The 18,389-nt window shown below is 39.4% G+C and overlaps 2 protein-coding genes across 2 annotated transcripts in view; both read right to left on the bottom strand.

The window, feature by feature from the left end:
* The window catches only part of LOC116707443 (uncharacterized), a 15,733-nt gene extending 9,769 nt beyond the window's left edge, over positions 1 to 5,964 (bottom strand). The window contains exons 1-4 of the mRNA XM_032544781.1: positions 5,672 to 5,964; positions 3,321 to 3,469; positions 949 to 1,072; positions 702 to 801 (exon numbers count right to left, since the gene is read on the bottom strand). Of these exons, the coding sequence (XP_032400672.1) occupies positions 702 to 801; positions 949 to 1,072; positions 3,321 to 3,469; positions 5,672 to 5,744 (446 nt within the window). The 5' untranslated portion in view covers positions 5,745 to 5,964. The remainder of the gene's footprint in view (positions 1 to 701; positions 802 to 948; positions 1,073 to 3,320; positions 3,470 to 5,671) is intronic.
* A 2,463-nt stretch (positions 5,965 to 8,427) lies between these two features.
* Positions 8,428 to 17,495, bottom strand: LOC116707442 (uncharacterized). The gene is made up of 10 exons (XM_032544779.1): positions 16,996 to 17,495; positions 15,055 to 15,185; positions 14,288 to 14,456; positions 14,096 to 14,186; positions 13,354 to 13,511; positions 13,062 to 13,192; positions 12,810 to 12,951; positions 11,488 to 11,587; positions 9,551 to 9,635; positions 8,428 to 9,444 (listed from the first exon to the last, which is right to left on the bottom strand). The coding sequence occupies exons 1-10, from the start codon at positions 17,069 to 17,071 to the stop codon at positions 9,346 to 9,348; spliced, it is 1,182 nt and encodes a 393-aa protein (XP_032400670.1). The 5' UTR covers positions 17,072 to 17,495; the 3' UTR covers positions 8,428 to 9,345.
* Between the last annotated feature and the right edge of the window lie 894 nt (positions 17,496 to 18,389).

Consider the following 18,389-nt stretch of genomic DNA (forward strand, 5'->3'; position numbering starts at 1 on the left):
TGACTCCCAACAAAGATGGAACAGAAGTGAGATGTCTCACTCTGTAGATAAAACAGAGAGCTCAACACAAAAGAGGAGTTGCAGCTACAGTATGTGCGGTACAACAAAAATAAGGTGTTTTTTTGAAAATTAAACCACGTAAACCTATTCTGGTACAACCGCTAAATACAATTATGAACCTGGAAATGAGCATAATATGAGCACTTTAAGTATCTGACCATCTAGCTCAATTGTATCTGTGACAGTGAATTGGTTGATAGCCATTGTTTTTTTCCAACCTTCCGATCCAACTGTTTGCATTTGATGGTGAACAACATCTATGTGGACATCAGCTTTGGATTGCTGGTTATGCCCACGGCTGTTGGCAAAGAGGTTGCACTACATTTCCTAAGATTGGCTTTGGCCTTGGCGAATAAGCGTCATAATGTCTGAACTCAAAATGTCACCTGTCCGATGTCTGGACTGATAAAGATCTGAGTCATTTATCATCAATTTAACCCTACTTTCACTTGGGACTAGTAACTCTTATGAGATGAAACCAAAATGAACCGCTGCATATCAGGAAATATTGCAATCGATATCTTACATATGTTGTGTAATAGTGAGGTTTTGTTTACTAATATTACTCTGAGACAGCTTTGACCTACAGCATTGCTCCCCAATGTTGTTTTGTTAAAAAAAAACTTTTAAAAAACACATACCGATAGTAAAACTTTAGATCTGGAGCATGACTGCCCGGGAGCCAGGAGCAGTGAGTTTGTTTAGCGGAATGGATGTAGCACTCCAAATTCTTCACCAGCTCTGAAAGGAAAAGAGACACATACACTTATCTTACTATACAGATACACTGATGGAAATAAATGGATCAAAGCTCACAAATGTGTGTTGACTCAAAAGCCTTCAAACTTTGAGAACAAAATTAGGTGTTAAGGGCAATGCTGAACATACCTGTGTAGTCGATTTCCATGCCAACCTCAGTACTATGTTTGTCACCACACACAGTTTTAACCGTGAACTGCAGATATCCTCCTTGCATCACAGCGTGGTGACGCCAAGTAGTCTTTACGGTGTCCTGAATCCACCAGGAACAGAAAAAAAACAAAAACATTATCAGAAAGTATTACCACTGAGACAAGTAAGCACTTTACTGTACATGTGCACGGCTAGAGTCAGAAAGGCCGTTGTGAAGTTGTTTTAAAAAAAATAAATGCATCAGCCATTTGTTATTGTATTAATGTAGAGATCACCATATGTACGGTTATGAGTCTTCTGTATTTTGCTTATATAATAATAGTAGATATAATAATGCTTACATAATGTGATCAGACCTTTGCTATGTGTAGAGGAGCCTAAAATAGTATCAGAAATCATATGGGGGTTGAGATTAGGAGATGATGATGAAGAGTCACAATATTTCAGATCATTTGCAGCTTTATTTAAACAGTGAACCAACTTTCATGACAGAGTGAGCCGCCTCTGTACACACGGATGTCTATACACTAATGACCAAAGAACATCCTGAATAACTGTGTTTCTTATAGTCTTCTTGTCCTGCTCCGGTCAGTTGATCTATTTCTGTGAGACAGGGTTACCTTTGAAACGACTCCTTATTGGTGAGACACTTCTACTAGTTTGACCCATTCCAATCTACTCCTGCGGCCTAGTGTCCACTTCATGCTGACTCTGCTCTGAAAGCTCCCTTCAAATGGTTAAATACATTTGAACCCTTTCATGCATGAATACCAACTTATCAAGAAATAAGGTGGACTCTGGCAGGTCAAGCAAGTATTAGTAGAAAAGCAAGTAGTGATATATAATCAAATCTAAACATTTAAAGTCCCTATGTGAAGAATGTAGTACCCTGTATTTATATTCTGTGCTGTATGACTGATGTATGTTTGCTACCATAATTTCCCATTTTTTGGGGGATCAATATCTATCTATCTATCTAGGGACAATTCTGGGGTAGTTGTATTTTTGCTACATTCTACCTTTAGTCCCCTATGAGTCAGACGCTAATTGCACTTTTTGCTCCATCCTGCAACATTTCAATGCTGCTTATACTTTAAAGTGTTTGTAATAATAATAACAACAACAATAGGAATAATAATGCAGTATTCTAATACACATAATAGTATAACATTATGAAAGAGGCCCTTCTGCATAATGAGTAGTTTTTAACTTTTATACTTTAATTACAGTTTGCCGATTATACTTCTGTACTTTTACTTAAGTAAAACATTTGAATGTTGGACTTTTACTTGTAAAGAAATATATTTTGAATTTAATGTGCTGAGTACTTCTTTCTCTAGTGTTTCTAGCATCTTGCAAATTATTCTGATGGCTATGTTTCCGTTTGTAGAGACATTACAAATTAGTGGTGTCCATTGCTGTTTCTTTAATACTCCCAACTACAAGTTGCCAAAGTCTGAAATGTTCCTACACACAGAGTCTTTCAGCTCTCTAAAGCTCATAAACATGCCGTGTTTGCTAGTCTTACAGCCGTTAAGAGAATGATTTCAACCCGTTGGAAGCCACCTCATGACTTATCCGTTCCGTACATTTTGGATGTCACATACTCTCTCCGGCTCGCATAGGTGGAGCCCCGGGGAAGACCTTGGAGACTTGGCACAGCATGATTGGTCCCTTGTCTTGTCTCTGTGTGTGTGTCTGTTTGTGTGTGTCTGTTTCCGCATGTGTTGTTTTGTCTCCCTTCCTCCTGCTTTTCCTCTCTGTGTTTTTTGTGGCCCCGGGATGTATTTCTATGTCCCAGTTTCCAATACTATGTTTTTGAGATCCCCCAGTGGGAGCTGGTCAATGGAAGTTTGGGGTCCCCTGCTGGAGCTGGTGCCCCGCGACCAGACACCGGATAAGCGGACGAAGACGGATGGATGGATGGACCATACTATGTTTTTTGAACATAAAAAAAAAAAAAATTTGATCACAAAAAAGAATATAACCACGTAAAAAGGAGTTATAATAAAGCCAGTGCAATCCTTTAAACATAGTCATTGGGGATAATGCCCAACAGTGCATGAATGGTGACCCTTGTAAGTTGTAATTGGCTGTGCTTAGTGAGGTGTATTGGGATAAATTAGCTTCCAGAGAAGATGTACATGTATTTCATTTGAAATGCTTGCACTGTTACAATATTAAAATATTTATAACTGGTGGAATACCTTGGTGCAGGTGCTACACAGATCCTCAAATAAGATTTAAAGGGTGTTGTGAGTTGCATTCTTAAAACCTTCAATGAAAAGCATGTACAGCTGTTAAACAGAACGGCATTTTACTGAATGGAGAAATCCATGCAAACTCACCGCTCCTCTCCAGCGGTTTTTGTCCTTGGTGTTTGATTGCACTTCATATTTGCAGTTTCCCTTTGAATGCTGTGGTGGTGCCCAGGACCACTCTGGTAGAAAATCATTAATCCATCGTAGGGACACATTTTGTGGTGGTAAGATTGGGTCTTAGGGTGGAGAAAGAGAAAACACCTTTAATTTCCCTCTTGATCTGTGAACGCCATCTAGTCATTCATTTAATTCAGTCTGCTTAAGCCTCCCTTGGTGATCCCATGTTTAAGAAAAGAAAAAAAAGGCGGCAACAATGACCTCCCGGGTGCCCTTCCAGGAAAGAAACCCCAATAAGGTGCCCTCTCAGGGTGTCCTTAAAGGGGAACTATGCCCATTTTCACAATTCATACATGTTATTCCTCCGGTCTAAGACAGTCCAAAAACATTAGTCAACATGAACAACTCTCTACCAAATCCAAAAACTAAAACAAGCTAAAACTTTGTGATGTCATGAGTGTAAAGTGTGGAAGTGCTCTATAGACAATGAATTGGGAAAGATGTTAAAGATCTGAGATATTCAACGGGGATTCCGTGACACCTAGGGGGTCCTTAGGGTTAGTACAAGGAGGCTGCCAAATTATGGTATATTTAAAAAACAATGTTGAAAGCTTCTTTTTTCAAAATTTAATATATGTCTGAAAAGATACATTAAAATGAATCTAACATTTTAATAGCAAAGATAACTGGGCCTATTTGTCATATAAAAAAACCAACTTAAAATACACAATGAAAACAAGCTTACTACAGGTAAGGTAGCCACTATGGTAGCCATAAAGTTAAGGTTAGGATTCACCGCCATTCATTTTCAACAATCCGGCCCAGTTTAATGCAACTTAATTTTATACAGTACATGTAGCCAAAGGGTCCTTTGTTTAAAAATGCTGAAGACCCCTGTCATAGATGACACTAAGAGCCCCCAGGGGAATGTGAGTATATGAGTATTTTTCTGTTTCTCATTTGTAGCTCATTTGGGTACTAAAAAAAAAAAAAAAAACCCAGCCTCCAGATCTTTGTCTATGGAGCAGCTCCAGACTACTTAAAGACATCACAAGTTTGAGACTTCCTTGTCTGCTGTGATAAATTAAGTAACATCACATGAGCGGGAGGTCTGTTGGACTGAATATCATCCCAGCTGTGGTCATATTGGGCACTCGGCTGATGATCACCGCCCAAAAGTTCTAAACTGGACTGGGACTGTTTTGCCAAGCAACACATACTGTCAGCTATTCCTTTTGTAAACATAACTCCCTACTGCTCCATGTTACTGCTGCTTCTTTCCTACCCGTCATCCTCTTCTGCCAACCATTCATTACTGTATTAAAATGTTATTTTGTGGGAATATGTGCATCTTTGCGGTGCAAGGTTTCTTACAATCTAAGATAGGATGGTCTGTATCCATGAGCTATTAGAACAGAGGTATACATTTATACAGTTTAAATCTCAGTGATTTTATAGTGTATCTCAGCACTCATGGGATGCCGCTTGTCCAATCAAATTGCTTGGTTGGATCTGCTGTATAATACTGACTGGACTTTCCTATACCATAGAAATAATATATTTTGTTTTTCTTATTTCAGGTGGAGTTCCCCTTTAGAATTGATAAGATGTGATGCATCAAAGAAAACTAAAAAATCTCTCTGTGTGCTAATTTCTTTTTCTTCGCCCCTGCCTTGCAGATAGCCTATATTGATAGAAAAGTAATGGCTGTTATTTCAATATCTTCCATGTCATTGTTACTGCTTAGTATTCACCCGTCACTTTCAGAAATGATGGACCAATGTCTTCTTACAACACAGTTTTTAGAAACAATGCTATTTCCAGGTACTGGTATTAGACAGTTATTTGGGTAGTTCCTCAAAGTGATGAAGTAAAACTGCTTGACTTTGAGTATGTATGTAGTAAACGTTGTCTTTAATTTAAATTAATTAGTCAAAGTCAGGAATTATGGATCAATGTGTTTTTACAGCACGTCATGTTTAAGAAACAAAGGCTTTTTTTTTTTTTAAAGATAGGAATGTGGGACTTTTATTTTGGAAATTCTCTGACTTGATGACTTGGAGTCTGTCTGAAGTCAGAGCTGTCCTGGACTTATTATCAGTCAAAGTCAGGATCTGGTATTTCCCCCCATCATTTTTGTGTAAGGGACACGGCTAACATACAATACACAATCAACACGTTGACGTTTCAGTTGCTAACTTGCCAGACGTGACGCCATAGTCCTGGGAAACACCGTTACGTAGGCTATGGGAAAACTGGAAAATTCGTCAAGGGAATATGTTGCTAACGCAAACAATGTTATGTAGCCTGTCATTTCCTACCTTGTTGGGATTTCACCATTAGGAGGAGGAAGCTTAACGCCAACAAGTCCACACTTTGAAACGTCCTGCTCATCCTTCTTGAGTCTTGTATCCCTACGTTTATTTCCACATTCTTCGTGTGTGAGGATAAAACGGTTTTTCCTTAGGTAATTCCCGCTCCTAAAGACGTCAGCCTGCTGCCACGGTTTCTAAAAAAGACTTAAACGTACTGTCGCTTCCTGCCTCTCCGAAGGAAAGCATGAAAACTGTAGGAGGCTGGACAATGGGCGGGTTGCTTCCTTTTCTGCCAGACCAATTAACTGAGTTGGGAGGACACGCACGCGCACGTAAGTCAAGAGTGCTAATTGCAACATTCTTTTACTATAAATGCGAACAAGGTATTGGCAAACCGTTGCAACATCGAAACACACTCCAATCCTACGTTTTAGACATCCGTATTCTCCTAGTCGAAAAAAATCCTATTCTCACTCGTCAGAATGGTAATGTTGGTAAATGGTAAAAGGTTTCTATAGAAGAAATGTGGGATTCTTTCAACTCTTTTTTCCAAAAGTAAATAACATGGATGGTTCCCTACAACGCTATTCACAAGTAAAATAAGTCAGTTTTACTCATTTTATAGCATTTGCAAAAAAAAAAAAAAAAAAAGGAACATTGAAAAAAGTGACTAAAATATCGGGAAAAGCTTCAAAACTGTTGGAAAAAAGGTTTTAATTTTAAATAATTATATACGACTTTGATTGCACTAGTCAAAACTAAATTTTAAATCCTTAAATTGTACGAGTGGCCTAATGATAGACTGGATATTTATTGCAGATTCAATTCTTCCCACCTTCAGATATTCATAGTTCTAAAGCAGATCTATAAAGTATTTTGATATAAGTATGATGCATTGACATTATATGAAGCCATCAGCCAAAACCCTTACATTTATAAAGGGAGCCTTGTACTAATCTTTTGTGAGGACTTGCGTTGATATTTTTGCAGGTTATTTGAGTAGAAATGTTAAACTGAAAATAAAAGCCATTACCAACATCTGCATGATTTCTTACTGAACTAGGCGTACAAAGAAGGAAAGATTGAAAGGAGCCTGTGAATGGCAGTGGGGGAAAGTAACTAACCCTAACCCATTTACTCTGTACTTACCATACTACATTCCAGAGGAAAATAGTGTACTTTTTATGCCACACATTTTTTAACTGAGTTTACAGATTTAGATTAGTACAAAATCTAATCAACTATGATGATGTTGTTTTAGATTATGCTACACAGCAGTATTTGAAGTCATTGAAATGCATCAGTAATTTATAATTCTGAAATCGGTCACTCTTCACAATGAGTACTTTTCATTTTGGCACTTTCAGTATATTTTGATACTAATACTTCTGTTCTTTTATTTACTAAAGATTTTTAACCCTTGTGTTGTCTTCACGTTCGGGACCCTCTCGTATCCCCCGGGACTTATTTGGGGTTTTAAAACCAATTCTGAAATAAAATTTTCCTTCATAATCTTTTGACAAATATTGTCTTTATCTCAATTTCAAACAACTGAGATAACATATATGTTTAGGGAATGCAATCAGTCTCTACTAGCACACAATTAAAAATGGAAGTGGGATTTGTTTTTTGTCATAAGGTTATAATTCATGTTAAAAATCCACTATGGAAAAAAACATAAGTGGTCATATCCAGAATAATTTTCTGAATTGAGTCAGAAATACATGTTTATCACAGAAAATAAGGTAAGGGCGTTGATTTTCAGGTAGAAAAAATTTAACTTGTACAATTTTTCTTCTTGTAAAAATTTGAAATGGGTCAATTTGACCTGAATACCATACAAGGGTTAATGTAAGACTTTTACGTGTAACTTGAGTATTTGTATACTGTGGTGTTAGTACTTTTAAAAAGATCTGGGCGCTTCTTTGACATCTGAGCTGATTTAGACCCAGTGGCACACAAGCAAAGCAAGCAACACATGTTCACTTTCTCTTTCTTTATTATCTGTTAAAGCAGTGGAAATCTTCAACAATCAGCCAACTAATAGTGTTGGTACATGTAAGAAAGCAACAAGAGGCGAAAAAAAGGAAGCTTCCCTCGGTTTAAGGAAGGAACGGAGAGTGACTAATGGTGATGTGGCATTTTGGGTTTGGGTGCATCTGAGCAAGCAGAAGATGTCAGCTCAAAAGTCTACACAGTTCTCTAGCATGGCTCACTTTCTTAAGAATTCAGTGGTTGAAGTTAGGTTATTGCTATCCGCCTGTTACTTTGCCGCCATGATGGTAGTCATCCCGGCATTTGCCTGTCATTCCAAGAAGGAACAAGGAAGCCTCACGCTGTGCCAGCACAGAATCCTCTTTTATTTATTTAACCACTTCCTATTGTTATTCTCTTGTCATCTCTTAGACTTGAAGGGACACCAACGCTCCTCTCACCAGTAATACCTATTTTAAGATAAAGGTTCCAGTGACAAAAGCTTCCAGCTGGCCCACTTGCAGTCCTCCACTTCATCCAACCAAACATGCGGCCGCCATGCCGGGGAGCGAGCCCCTACACGTCATGTCCTTCCCCATCTGTCTCCACTTTCACGTCTTCATCTGTCATGTGGAAATAAAAGGCTAAAATGCCCCAAAAAATAATCTTAACACAAACGGCCCTGTCCTCGTCTTCCTCCCCGGCGCTCAATGCGATGATGTCAGCAGCACAGGGCAGGCATGATAAACTTTCTTGTCCTCTTTGTATTCCCCAGTCCGTTGCCTGGGTGTTTCCCTTCTTCAGAGAGTAAAACAGCAGCTGATAAGACACCCCCCCTCCAGTGGTTGCAGTGGTTACCTGGCTGCAGCAGTGATACAGGGTCAGATCAGTCCAGAGTGCAACGCGGCTCACCCCTCACCACAGCAGTCAGGCTTGGAACTCAGTGGCTAGGATTGTGTATTGTTTTTTGTTTTTTTTCAATACCGGTGCTAAAACGATACTCTTAAAACGGTGCCGGTGCCTAAATGATGCCTGAACCAATACTTTAAAAAAGATTTTTACAAAATACACAAAACGACAGCCTGCGTCATTTAAGAATGGCTTGTTTATTGCTAAGGCCGTATGATCAAAATTAAAAGATTTACTAAAAATGTAATAACAATAACTTATTTCACCAGTAGCTTGATGGAAAAAGGGTATTTTGCAAGAATTTTGCATGCACCACGAGACTGGCGAGACAAGTTTCAAGTGAACGCGGCGTCTGTGTTGTTTTTCCAACAAAGGCATCTGCAGACTGTTACGTCTCGGTGGTGGAATCCTCTACAGGGAAATGCAGTCACACCGTATGTTAGCTGTCGGCATTTTAACCATGATTGATCCAGCTACTAGCTAACGGTAGGCTAACGTTAGCTGCTGCCAAGTGGATCATGTTAACTAGCGTCACATGCAGCAAAGCTTCTGTTGCCTCTAACGTCCGTTTCGGAGCATCAGAGGGCAGCGAAGGCATTTCAGTGGTACCGGAATCCACGTTACTAATCGGTCCAGCAAATACCGGTTGTTAAGGCACCGGTGCCATAATAGCACTGAGGTTTTGGTACCCAAGCACAAAGCGTTCCAGCCTGGTGTTAAGTTACTCTGTTAATGTTCTTAATGAATTTGCTCAGAAAGGGAGTCCGGCTGCACCGCTGGCAGTCTTCACGTGCATGTCAGGAGTTTTCCTGGGGGATCTCGTTACACAATGGAAGCGTTAATTTGCAGGATTCAACCACTTCCGGCACCGGCTGGTACACCTTCCCTGTTGTGGGCTGAAAGACAAAACAGCAGAATGAGTGTTTGTGGAGACAGAGAGGGGCCTGTGAGTAGAGCATACACATTATTTGTTATTTTATTTAATTTTTTTCTAAAATATACCTTAAATTCTTTGTTTCCGGTCAACATCATTTCCTTGAATATTGCGGAAGGATCCGGTATGGTGGGGCAAATAATCTGGCGGTGCCTATAAAACAGACACAATGACAGGTATCAACAACCCGAACAATCCTCCTAAACGTCTTATTTGAAATGTCAACAGGCAAATGTTTTTTTCAAAAAACATAATATTGCTTTGATTGTTCAGATATTGAACATTTGGTAGCAATTTACATTCCACCACGGTAATAAGATGGTAATAGTGGGGTAACGTTGTGATAATAAAGAGGTAATATATAGGTAATAACCTGTAATTACCAAAGTAATAACTGGGTAATAATCACAATAATGAGACAGATGTAATAACATGCAATTACAAGGTAATAACTAAGGAATGGGTTTGATCTGGGTCTTCAGCTTGTACAAAATGCTGCTGCACGTCTTTTAACAGGCACTAGCAAGTATGAGCACATTTCACCTATTTTAGCTTCACTCCACTGGCTGCCCGTCAATTTTAGGATTCATTTTAAAATTCTTTTAATTGCTTTTAAAGCCTTGAATGGCCTTGCCCCCCCTTACCTCTCTGAGCTGCTGCACCCCTACAACCCTAGCCGATCTCTCAGGTCAGCTGACCAGCTGCTCCTGACGGTGCCTAAAGCTAGGCTTAAGCTCAGGGGGGACCGTGCGTTTGCCGTCGCAGCTCCAAAACTTTGGAATGGGCTGCCTCTGCACATTAGACAGGCCTCCTCTCTGTCTCATTTTAAAACTCTTCTTAAAACCCACCTCTTTTCTTTGGCTTTTAACACCAGGTAGAGTGATGATTTTATGTGTATACCTTTACCACATGCCGCTAGTGCATTTTGTTGTTTTTATTTTATTATACCTTATTATATTTGTGCTTTTATTGTGTTATCTATTTATTCTGTATGATCATTTTGTGCAGCACTTTGGAAACCTTGTGTTTGTTAAAATTGTGCTATATAAATAAAGTGGATTGGATTGGATTGGATTGATGATGACCATATGCATATCTGGGTAGTGGTAATATAGTTATATTAATATTGTAATAACATGATAATAATGGGGTAACATATGTTGATGTTTTCCCAGTATTATAGACTACTATCAGCTTAATACCTTCCAAATTAGATAAAACACCTTGGAATTTAAAACTGGTAATTACCATATTATAATGTTGAAATTTATACACCCTTTATGTTCCAAATATTTCTCTTTTGTTTGAAGGTAAGACTTAACAAAAATTATATGTTTAATCTTGTGAATTCTTACCTGGAAACCCGTCTGGTATTTTCTGTGTAACAACCATGAGTGGTGTAAAATGCAAAACTGCCTGTTTTTAGTTTTTTTTTTATACATGGTTATATTACAATAACAGAGGTGTAGACAAGGTGTCCTGAACAAACCTGCAATTTTTAAATAGTTTAGCCAGCGATTGTTTTTTTGCTGCCTCCAGCTTCTTTTGAAACTAAATTTCTCTTCTGGCTGTGGCAAACAGCAGAGAACAACACACCTTCGGCGTTCTGTGTGTGTTTCACGTTAGGTCACGGCAGTTTCTATGTCGCAATGTCGCTATGACGACCAGCCACGCTCGCCTCACGTATGAGGCGGGACTAAATCTACAATGGAAAATGGAGGATGGGAGAACCAAGTCGAGCAGAACTGGGATTAGCAGTGGGTAAGCGCCATTATCAGTCACCAAATCAATATTTAGACAAGGATAAGGTGTTGCAATGAGCTCAGTGGCATGTTTTCCTTGTTGCAGATCTCAAATATTGTTGCACAGAGGAACATTTTACAACATCCACTCTTGAAATAGATTACATTTGCAAAGGAAATTAGGTATGAAGCAATGTGGGCGCCCAGCAAATGTACTTGTTACCATTGTTACCGGCCTACTGTTCTGTTTTCCTGAAACATACCTTCGGAAGCAGTAGCAGGACAGAATGATGCAGGCAGACAGAATGATGGGGACGACGATGGCAACCACCACCAGTGTCTTGTCAGGAGGCTCATCAGCGCCTGGGAATGAAGAAGAGACCCGTTTTCTTCAGCTTTCAAGACTTTTTCAAGCTTTTTGCTTGTGTTACATGTGGTAATTTGATAGAAAGTTGTTACACATACAAGGAAGGAAAAACTTCGGGAAAGTTGTAATGCAATCAAAGTCAACGTGTGTGTTTTTTTTCCTGTTAGAAGCATCATTTGATCATTTCTACGTGCAGAGAAACCACCAAACATGACTGATAAAACATAAAAAGGCAGACAGAGCGTGGACCAAACGAGAACCCAATATTTCAGTGCTGTCAGACATGAGAGCGAACAGCTGATATTGCGACTAACACTGGCTGATTGTTGAGTTAAAGCATCAGTTACATGCTGGTTTGGCTGCTTTTCTACCTGTTTCTGTCATTTTGACATTTGACACACATTTGCCAGCCAAACACAGTTTTGCATCAGGATCTATTTTGTTCCTTTCAGTCCGACAAGAAATATAAAACCCACTGGTGAGACTTAAATCCTGTATGAATTGATATATCTATTTTATTTTATATAAGACATTGAGGAATAATGTAGAGCAAGCGGAAATAACAGGTCGTAGAATGCCGTTATTGACCAATCAAAATAGAGTATTCAACAAAGCTGTGTAATCATTTGGAATAAGGTGAAATGCACACTGTGAAGAATATAATGTACTCAAGTGTGAAAATCTGGTGATCCTTTGACAAGTATACACTGCAATAAATGTTGTTTTAGTGCACCTAGAGAGAACAGTGTAACTATAGTCTATATCAACAATGTTTTATTTTCGGAACTGTTCAGGTGCCGCCGGAAATTCTGCCAGATGTCCTTTACATTCCTCTGCTTTTGTGTTGTAATTCTAAACTCGGGTGTATTTATGAGGACTAGGGTTACCTGCTCCTCAGATCTCTGCAGGGTAAATCCACACAGCTAGCTAGACTATCTGTCCAATCAGAGTTTGACTAAAACAACTTCTGGATTTACACACGTTCCACCAAAACAAGCTCCATCCGGAGACAATTTTGCAGCGGCACCGTGGCTACGTCCGGGCGCTTAGCACCTCCCTAGATGATTGTGACTGGTTTAATGTAATGCCAATAAACCAGAGCACGTTTTCCTCACATGCCAAAACACTGTGTGGACTAGCCAAACCCTCCTCCGCAGCACTGTGGAGGAAGGTCTGGCAATGCGAGACTATTGTAAGTACAACTGGTTGGACAGTTACCAAAAGGTACAACGTCACCGAAGCCGCTGAATATTTCCTTGACGTAGTCACTGGTCCTGGCTCGGGATTGGAACTCGTAAAGGCATCTTTTATCGTAGTGGATCTGGATAGGCTCTCCGTGTGTGATGAAGTTCGAGCATACCTAAGAAATAGTGAGTGAGCGCACAAAACCGCAGTGTTGCGTTTAATCAGGTATGGAAAAACTACAGTATGGGATTTTGTTTAGTATAAACAATGAAATTGACTGCTCACTTTGGGCTCATTGCATTTCTTGTAGCAGACCTCGTATACCCAAAGGAAATATTTCCCAACCACTGGAGGGGGCCAGCTCAGGTTGAATTTATCTCCCACAACACTGATTTTCAGCTTTGGTGAAGGTATTTCTGAGGACAAAAAAAAGAAGATATCTTTCTACTTGTACTTGGCTGCAAACTATTAAAAAAAACTTCACTGGTTATATAAGTAGTTTCACAGCAAATGTTTTTATATTTACTTTCACATTTTGTGAAGACATCAATCATAAACAACTAGAGGTAACACCAACCAAGCACAGGTTTAAAAGTGCTCCATCCAGCTCCAGTGTCCAGCAGTATGTAGATGTCACTCATGACAGCATTGACTTTCAGATAACAACCGCTCCTTGGCGCACTGCTGTAAGGCCGATCACACTTCTTTAAACCCTTCGAAAAATTACCACGAACCCTGTGAGGACAACATGGGCGGCAGATGAGAGAAAGGCAGAGCAGGGAAGGAGGCCACCGCTGGCAGAAACACATTTCTGCAATTCAGTCAGTCGCCACTAGATGCTCATAAAGTTCTCAGATTATCTTCTGCCCATTAATATCTGTGTGGGGTTATAAATGCAAATAAATAAACAATCGCAAACTAAAAAAAAACCTTAAAATCACACGTAGGCTGTTAACCTGCACTGCTGCTGGCCAGGTGAGCACTTCCATGCAGAGATCTCAATATTCTGGCTCTTAATCCTGGTTTATCCTGAATTTATGCCGTATTAAGACCATTTTGTGTCGGCGGCAGAAACTTTCCTCAGGCACTAGGAACCCTTTGAGGAACTCGTTGCGTTTCGTGTGCAGAGACCAGATTGTAAATTAAGTTCTGGGGACATTAAAAACTGTTAAATAAAAATCTGTTTCCACTTCCCCTGATCAGGTAAATTAAAACAATAATGTAAAGTCCCTCAGAATATCAACAACCATCATGACAACTGCACATATTTGGAGACATACTGGTAGCTCCTTTAAATGGGCTGTTACTGTAATCCTCACCTGTAGAAGAGATGAACGGGTTTATTCTCTGGGATCCAGGAACAGTTCATTTCTGTGGCGTTGATCAAACATTTGACGTCCCTCACTTTAGCTGTGCCGAAAAAAAACAAAGAAGTCATATACAGGCGTGCAAAAGCCTTTAAAAAGCCTCATCGTGGATGCACCAGAGTATTTCAGCTTCCTGCTTCTTACCTCGGGGCTTAGGGGTATGAACGGTAATGGCCACGCGCGTGCTCTCATTCAAATGATCATCACAGGATTTACCGCCAACTGTCCAAACGTAGAACGTCCGACGATCAGAGCCCATCTCTTCTGTGAGAAAGCTCTCTGTGAAATTTCTCCAAATCGTGCACCCCCTAGACTGGAGAAAAAACAACACAGGTTTCAATGACGGCTATGCTTACACATATTCAAACACTCTGCTTCCAACCACCTCCATGTTCAGGAAGGGACCGTTTTGAAAGCTCCCTCCTTTTTTGTGCGCACCTTGAAACTTTTGTTGTTGCGTGTTTTATGTTCATCCAAACAACATGCATTTTTAGTATTTTATATTAGACAATGGGTCTTATGCAAGAACCTTTTTCTAACTGTTATTCTAAACCTCGCTTACTTTTTTATGTGAGAAGGGCTTGGCCTGAAGTTAAATGCTTAAAAAGCATATTTCTCTGCAAAGTGCTTGTTCAAGCCAAGAGGTCTGCATAAAGACTGAAACAGCTCGAATGAGAGTCTTGCACAACGCCTTATGAGTATAGCACTGTATTTAGAAACTGCTGATTAAAGTGTGTTCTTTGTTCTCATAAAGGAAGAATTGTCCCGTGACCTAGCAATAATCTAATCAATACACGTTCAACGGCCGACTCTCAAATTTGCATAGATTGACTGAAAGCATAGCTGCTGTGTTCTCACACCCAAACACACACGCACACAAACAAACAAATACCCAAGAGAAAGTTACCTACTTTATCAGTTTGATCGCGGTACTTGTAAAAGACCTCCCCGTCCTGCAGACCCCTGGGCAGCTGCCAGGACACGTTGACAGTAAACGGGTTCGGCCAACTGTAGTTGAGCCCGGTCGGGGGAGGACATGGAGCTGTAGGAGGACAAATGAGGATCTAATCTCACCTGAATGACGTCACTTAAATTACACATTCCTGGTGCTTGAATCAAGAATATGGTGCAACGTATTTCCATGGAGACATACGTATATATATATATATATATATATATATATATACTGAATAGATTCCTATTATATTCCTGCAAGTGACATTTTCTGTGACCACATAGCAATAAAATGACCTCAGTGTTCCAATTTTGTAAAAATCCAGGTAAATTTACCTATAAATTCAATAAGCTTCGGAACATAAAAATTGTTCTATACCAAGGTAAGTCTAGTAGGATTAGTATTGTACAATAAAATAAGTTTATGTTTCATATGGGAATGCTGAGGACAGAGTAGGAGTTATTTGGGATTGTTAACATGAAGGACAACTTTACATTAGAGGTTCAATATGATAAATAAAAAAAAAAAAAGTTGTTTTGCCTGTTTGTTTGTTTTTGTTTTTTTACAATGGAAGTGAATGTACCTCGATATTTCTTAAATACATTGTTCTAGAATATGTGCAGTAAGCCTATATGATAGCTATTATGGGAATGTTAAAGAATTCCAGTCGATTTCAACACGTAGCTGTTTTTTTTTTAATTTGTAGTTCCTACACCGTGTTATCCTCCTGCTAGAGTCAGCACCCAACAGGCTTAAACAGGGCAAGTTTTAAACGTGTTTTTAGCCTTAACATGTTCCAAATGGCATTACAAGTGCCTGTCCACGATAACACGGTGTAGGCAGCACTGATTATTTTCATTTGTTTCGCTACTGACAGCACTAAAAATTATAAAAAAAAAACAGAACTACGTGTTGAAATCGACCGGAATACTCCTTTAATCTAACCTCTTCCATAGTGCTTCGATGTGATGAATGTGCTCCAGTGCCTATTGTTCGCAGGCTCCCCTCACTACTTTCCAAAATGTTCACAAAGATTTACGGCAAAAATATGTGATATGCTTTTTTGAAACAGCTTGTCTGAATTGAAATATTGTGGTCTCTTAATATTAGCCCATAATACTGAACATTTTTTAATTAATAAGTTATAACAAAACCATTATATATATATATATATATATATATATATACACATACAGGTATACATATATAGATATATACATATATTTATATACATATATATTTACATATATATGTGTGAGCTCTTCATATAGCTCATATATATAAGCTTTCATAAAAAAAATTGGGGAGAAATTGATCTTAATGCCTTAATTAAAAAATGAGGAAAAATCCAACCTTTAAGGACATCAATTTCTTAATAACCCCACATCATCACATACCCTTCACCATACCTAGAGATTGGCATGGTTTCATGTCACTTAGCCTGATAGCTTGTTTGATTTGCATTGAGAGATGATTTTATGGAAAGTATCCCATGCCAGTCTCTAGGTATGGTGAAGGGTATGTGATGATGTGGGGCTAGTTTAATTCCAAAGGCCAAGGGGACTTTATCAGGATGCGTATTATACTGATCCATGAAATAACTGGCCTTTAAAAATAAAAATCTGCCTGCCTCTATGGGAATTTAACATAGGGGTGTACTCGTGCCCCCTGTATTTTAAGGAAGAAGATTTATTTATTGAAGAAACATTATTCATTCACAAAATTCATTGTAAATGAGAATTTGTTCTCAAACAGTTTACCTGGATAAATAAAAGTTAAATAAAAGTTAAATAAAATAAATAAAAACAAAGACAATCGGTGTCCTTAAAGGTTGGGTTTTCCCTCATTTTTTAATTAAGGTCAATTTCAATAAGATGGATAATGAAGGAGTGTTTACCTGTTGCTTCACAGCGGTACACCGTTTTCATGGCGGTGCATAGAAAGAAGTAGAAAAGGTCCCGGGTTAAAGCCATGTTTGGAAGCGTCTGAGGGGTTATTCCGACTGGAAGCGCTTCAACTCACTTGGTCCTCTTGTGCTCCGACTACAAAAAAAAACACTTGGAGCCCAACAGATAATGCCACTGTATACACCTGTGTCAAAAAACAGTCGATGGGATTTCTATCAAAAATTAAAAATTAAAAAAACAACAACAAGAGGAAATGGAAGGTAAAGTATCTAAAAGCACCGTGTCCTAAATCCCGGCCAGTCCGCGGTGCCCGCTCGGTCTACCGGGAACAGCGGGGCGGAGTCGCCGTGAGAGAGGGAGGAAAGCTGTGACAGCTCAGGCATGACAGTGGCCCGCCAGCGGCAACGTTCCACCTCTTCCCTGCCGTGTCCAACGCAAGACACACGTAGCTACCCGCAGTCTAGAGAAACACTGGGCGCTAAAGACTTCAAATGAGTTATATGAAGCTGTCGCTTGCATATGTGCAGGGTTCGATTAATGAATGTCAGACGGCGCATGCGCGGGACCTTAAGTGCGCTTTCCCAAACCAAGCGCCCTGCCATTTCTCCAGGAAGTCGTCGGCCTCTAAATGAGTCTAAATCAATAGGCGGATTAATGGCTTTATGCAGCAACAAACAGTAGAGTGAACAAACTGATGTTAGGGAACATACTGTCCATATTTGATTTAAGCTGTATTGTTTTCTGAAACCCTGTTGCACTTCCAATGTATACATTGCTGGCCATCTTTCACTTACATACACACATTAACACATTTTACAACACATAAATGGTGGTCCAAGGCTGTTTTGTAGGCTGTCATGGCTTTGGCCCCTTTGTTTCAAATACTTAAATTCTTAAAGGAGTGCTCCCGTAATTTTGTATAAAGTCGTGGGGCTCACAAGGGACAGACTAAAAAAAAGAATGGTCAAAATTGATGCAGCAGAAGTCAAGATATCCTGACTTATGGTGGTATAATATGGGTCAAGCTCAAAAAACGCTGGATCTCACACTTCCCATAATGCAACTCAGGGGTTTTCATACCTGGCTCATGATGTCATGGGAATGTAGATTGTTTCTGAGTATTTTACAATTTAAAGTTTAGAATGAATTCCATGACAACCGGGTAACATCTGCAGAGATGTATCATGCAAAAGGTATGATACCTAGTATCAGTAGCTGATGAAGAAAATAACAATTTCTTCATCAGCTATTGTCTCCAAGCACAAAAAAAAGAACTTTCTCTTTCTCTTTTCAAAGTTTTTATTGGAAAATGGCTTTCCAAAGTAGGTTGGACAAGCAGCTGCACATCAGTATACAATGCAATAAAAACGGGGGGGGGGGGGGG

Source organism: Etheostoma spectabile, chromosome 19, assembly GCF_008692095.1.
Source record: "Etheostoma spectabile isolate EspeVRDwgs_2016 chromosome 19, UIUC_Espe_1.0, whole genome shotgun sequence".
Taxonomy (NCBI): domain Eukaryota; kingdom Metazoa; phylum Chordata; class Actinopteri; order Perciformes; family Percidae; genus Etheostoma; species Etheostoma spectabile.

Coding starts and splice junctions, on each gene's coding strand:
- LOC116707442 (XM_032544779.1), bottom strand. CDS start 17,071: ATGGCTTTAACCCGGGACCTTTTCTACTTCTTTCTATGCACCGCCATG. Junction 13,193..13,353: donor CACTTTTAAACCTGTGCTTG/GTTGGTGTTACC, acceptor TTTTGTCCTCAG/AAATACCTTCACCAAAGCTG. Junction 12,952..13,061: donor AGAAATGCAATGAGCCCAAA/GTGAGCAGTCAA, acceptor ACTATTTCTTAG/GTATGCTCGAACTTCATCAC.